The 3,494-nt window shown below is 37.1% G+C and overlaps 1 protein-coding gene across 1 annotated transcript in view; it reads left to right on the plus strand.

Annotated features, from left to right (window-relative positions):
* The window catches only part of LOC104784204 (protein MOR1-like), a 10,925-nt gene that overhangs the window by 6,032 nt on the left and 1,399 nt on the right, over window positions 1-3,494 (plus strand). Inside the window, exons 16-33 of the mRNA XM_010509261.1 lie at window positions 14-126; window positions 249-336; window positions 455-555; window positions 635-742; window positions 852-957; window positions 1,060-1,139; window positions 1,214-1,357; window positions 1,466-1,541; window positions 1,653-1,777; window positions 1,870-1,980; window positions 2,063-2,212; window positions 2,303-2,377; window positions 2,453-2,531; window positions 2,622-2,725; window positions 2,802-2,897; window positions 3,006-3,080; window positions 3,155-3,250; window positions 3,366-3,474. Of these exons, the coding sequence (XP_010507563.1) occupies window positions 14-126; window positions 249-336; window positions 455-555; window positions 635-742; window positions 852-957; window positions 1,060-1,139; window positions 1,214-1,357; window positions 1,466-1,541; window positions 1,653-1,777; window positions 1,870-1,980; window positions 2,063-2,212; window positions 2,303-2,377; window positions 2,453-2,531; window positions 2,622-2,725; window positions 2,802-2,897; window positions 3,006-3,080; window positions 3,155-3,250; window positions 3,366-3,474 (1,836 nt within the window). The remainder of the gene's footprint in view (window positions 1-13; window positions 127-248; window positions 337-454; window positions 556-634; window positions 743-851; window positions 958-1,059; window positions 1,140-1,213; window positions 1,358-1,465; window positions 1,542-1,652; window positions 1,778-1,869; window positions 1,981-2,062; window positions 2,213-2,302; window positions 2,378-2,452; window positions 2,532-2,621; window positions 2,726-2,801; window positions 2,898-3,005; window positions 3,081-3,154; window positions 3,251-3,365; window positions 3,475-3,494) is intronic.

Raw genomic sequence — 3,494 nt, forward strand, 5'->3', positions numbered from 1 at the left:
TATTGCCGTGCAGCAACTTTGGCTTTGAAAGAAGAGATAGAAGGTCTACAAGAACTAGACAAGTCAGTGGAAATCTTGGTCCGGTTGTTGTGTGCGGTTCCTGGTTGGAATGAGAAAAATGTGCAGGTATGCTTGTTATTCTATCTAAATTCTTCTTATTTGTATTTTTTTTAAGAATTAACACCCCCCCACCCCCCCCACCCCCAGATTTAATTAGTAAGTACATGAGCTTATTACTTGGAATGCAGGTTCAGCAACAGGTCATCGAAATCATCACTTACATATCTTCGACTGCGGCGAAGTTTCCTAAGAAATGTGTCGTACTTTGTATTACAGGTTAGTATTGAAAAAGCTACCTTCAGTTGGTGAATGCTGAATCCTGACGTCAGTTTTAATTTTTTCTTAAGAATTAGTTCTAAGCTAATTTGCGTGAGTTTTTCTATTAATTCACTAGGCACTAGTGAACGAGTTGCAGATATAAAGACACGAGCTTCTGCTATGAAATGCCTTACAGCTTTCTGCGAGGCAGTTGGTCCTGGATTTGTTTTCGAGAGGGTAAGTACTGGTTTGGTCAACTTTCTTTAACTTTCTTTTTAATATGATCATAATGACAATATATGGCTTTTGTTTGTAGCTTTTCAAAATCATGAAAGAGCACAAGAATCCAAAGGTTCTTAGTGAAGGCTTGTTATGGATGGTTTCTGCAGTTGATGACTTTGGTGTCTCACTTTTGAAGCTTAAGGTTCTGAAGTTTTTTCCTCTTAGAAAATTCCCAGCTCCTGAAATCCCTGTTTATTAAACTGCAGTATCTAGGTTTTTTACATTATGAGGTTTTTCTGTCCATTTGGCAGGATTTGATAGATTTTTGTAAGGATGTTGGGCTGCAATCAAGTACAGCTGCGACCAGAAATGCTACAATTAAACTCTTGGGTGCTTTACACAAGTTTGTTGGTCCAGGTAGCTACGAATTCATTTAAGTTGTTTTATATTTGTCTAACTTGTGATTTGTAGAATAACATATCTTAACACTGAATTAAACTATGGTAATTCTGTTTGCAGACATTAAAGGGTTTCTTAATGATGTCAAACCTGCACTACTAAGTGCACTTGACACCGAATATGAGAAAAACCCTTTCGAGGTATACATTTGTGTGGATTGCCTTGATTTTTGGATTTCTTGTTTTTCTTGCTGTACTTATATTCTGTTCATCAGGGGACTGCGGCTCCGAAGAGAGTTGTTAAGACGTCAGTTTCAACATCAACATCTGCTGGAGGGCTGGATGGCTTACCTAGAGAAGATATCAGTAGCAAGATTACCCCTAATCTTCTTAAGGGCTTTGAGAGTCCTGATTGGAAGGTGCTCTATAAATTGGAAGTCTTCTTTTGTTGTCTAAACCTAACAATTCTTCTGTGGAAACTTATTTTAAGCGGTAGAGTTAAAATTGAGTCGTTTAAAATTTTGTAGATGCGTTTAGAGTCAATTGAAGGTGTCAATAAAATTCTGGAAGAGGCTAATAAACGTATCCAACCAACTGGAACTGGTATGAAGTCAGAACTTTTCCCATAATTCTCTGTTATTTTAGATTTTTCATATCCAAAATGAAGTCATGATTCCTTATTGTTATATGTGTATGTTTTGTCACATTCGATAGGAGAATTATTTGGTGGTCTTAGAGGACGCCTGTTGGATAGTAACAAAAATCTTGTTATGCAAACATTGACTACCATTGGAGGTGTTGCTGCAGCTATGGGACCAGCTGTTGAGAAGGCGAGCAAGGTTGGTGATACATGTCAAGCATTGAAAATAATTTGTACACTGAAATATCACTGCTTGCCAGTTTTACCATATACTTGAGTTATCTACTTCAGGGAATTCTATCGGATGTTCTGAAATGTCTCGGTGACAACAAGAAGCACATGAGGGAATGCACCTTGGCTGCTCTTGATTCGTGGCTTGGTGCTGTGCATCTTGACAAAATGGTTGGTGATAATCTTTTTGAGGCTTGTCTTTTGCTTGTTGCTATAATTTAGTCAACTAAAACTATATTTCCTGTTAATGCAGATTCCTTACATTATAATAGCTCTAACAGATGGGAAAATGGGAGCAGAAGGACGTAAAGATCTTTTTGATTGGTTGACAAAACAGCTTACTGGATTAAGTGACTTTGTGGATGCTATACATTTACTGAAACCTGCAAGCACCGCAATGACGGTGACTCATCTAAAATTGTTATACCGCCTCATCTGCTTTAAACAGTGATTACGATTGTTTATAATTTTATCCTTCAATGAATCTTTCCAGGACAAATCAGCAGATGTGCGAAAAGCAGCCGAAGGATGCATTTCTGAGATCTTGAGAGTCAGTGGACAAGAAACTGTAGGTATCTTGGGTTAGCTTGTTCTATTCAGGGCTAGAACTCAGTATCTGATTAGATGTTTGTATTTTTTTCAGATTGAAAAGCATCTCAAAGATATCCAAGGCCCAGCTCTAGCTCTTGTGCTTGAAAAAGTAAGACCAGGATTTGTTCAAGGTACCTCTCCATGATCTGGTTGTCTGATTGTCATGTTTTCTCTTCTTCATTCGTTTTTTTCTCTGTTCAAGCTAATGGTGTTGTTTTCAGAACCATTTGAAACATCAAAAGCTATGGGGGGGCCAGTGTCTAAAGGTGTTTCAAAGATTTCAAAATCAACTTCAAATGGTACCTTGAAGCAAGGAAACAGATCAGTACGTTTCTATTTCTTAACATATATATAATTTTGTACACAATTTATAATATCTGACTAGTTTTGTGTTTCTGAAGAGAGCCGTACCAACAAAGGGCTCAAGTCTTATTACGTCTGTCCATGATATAGCTATCCAGTCACAGGCTTTGCTAAATACTAAGGACTCCAATAAGGTTGGATAAGTTTCCAAAGAATTTGTAAATATTTCCACAGGTATTGTGTAGGATGACAAAAAGTTGATTTATATATATATATATATTTTTTGTGTGTTTAAATTGCAGGAGGACAGGGAGAGGGTGGTGGTTCGTAGAATAAAATTTGAGGAGCTGCGACCAGAACAGATTCAGGATCTTGAGGTTTGATTTCTAGAGGATTTGAATGAGTTCTGCATTAGGATCATGTTATAACCAAAGTTGGGTGGTTGGTGCAGAATGATATGGTGAAATTTTTTAGGGAAGACTTGCAAAAACGATTGTTGAGCCCCGACTTCAAGAAACAAGTAGATGGGCTGGAAATCCTACAGAAGGTAGCAGCTATCTTATGTTAGAATGCGGATATCTTGTGTTAGAATCTTATTCATCTGCTAGATCTTATTATTATTTATTTTTATTTAAAGTAATCTTCCTTCCTTTTCGCCGCAGGCACTTCCATCTGTTTCAAAGGAGATAATAGAAGTATTAGATATACTTCTCAGGTGGTTTGTATTGCAATTCTGTAAATCCAACACAACCTGTCTGCTAAAGGTAAATTGTAATGTTTATTCTGCTATT

The sequence above is a fragment of the Camelina sativa genome, chromosome 4, assembly GCF_000633955.1.
Source record: "Camelina sativa cultivar DH55 chromosome 4, Cs, whole genome shotgun sequence".
NCBI lineage: Eukaryota > Viridiplantae > Streptophyta > Magnoliopsida > Brassicales > Brassicaceae > Camelina > Camelina sativa.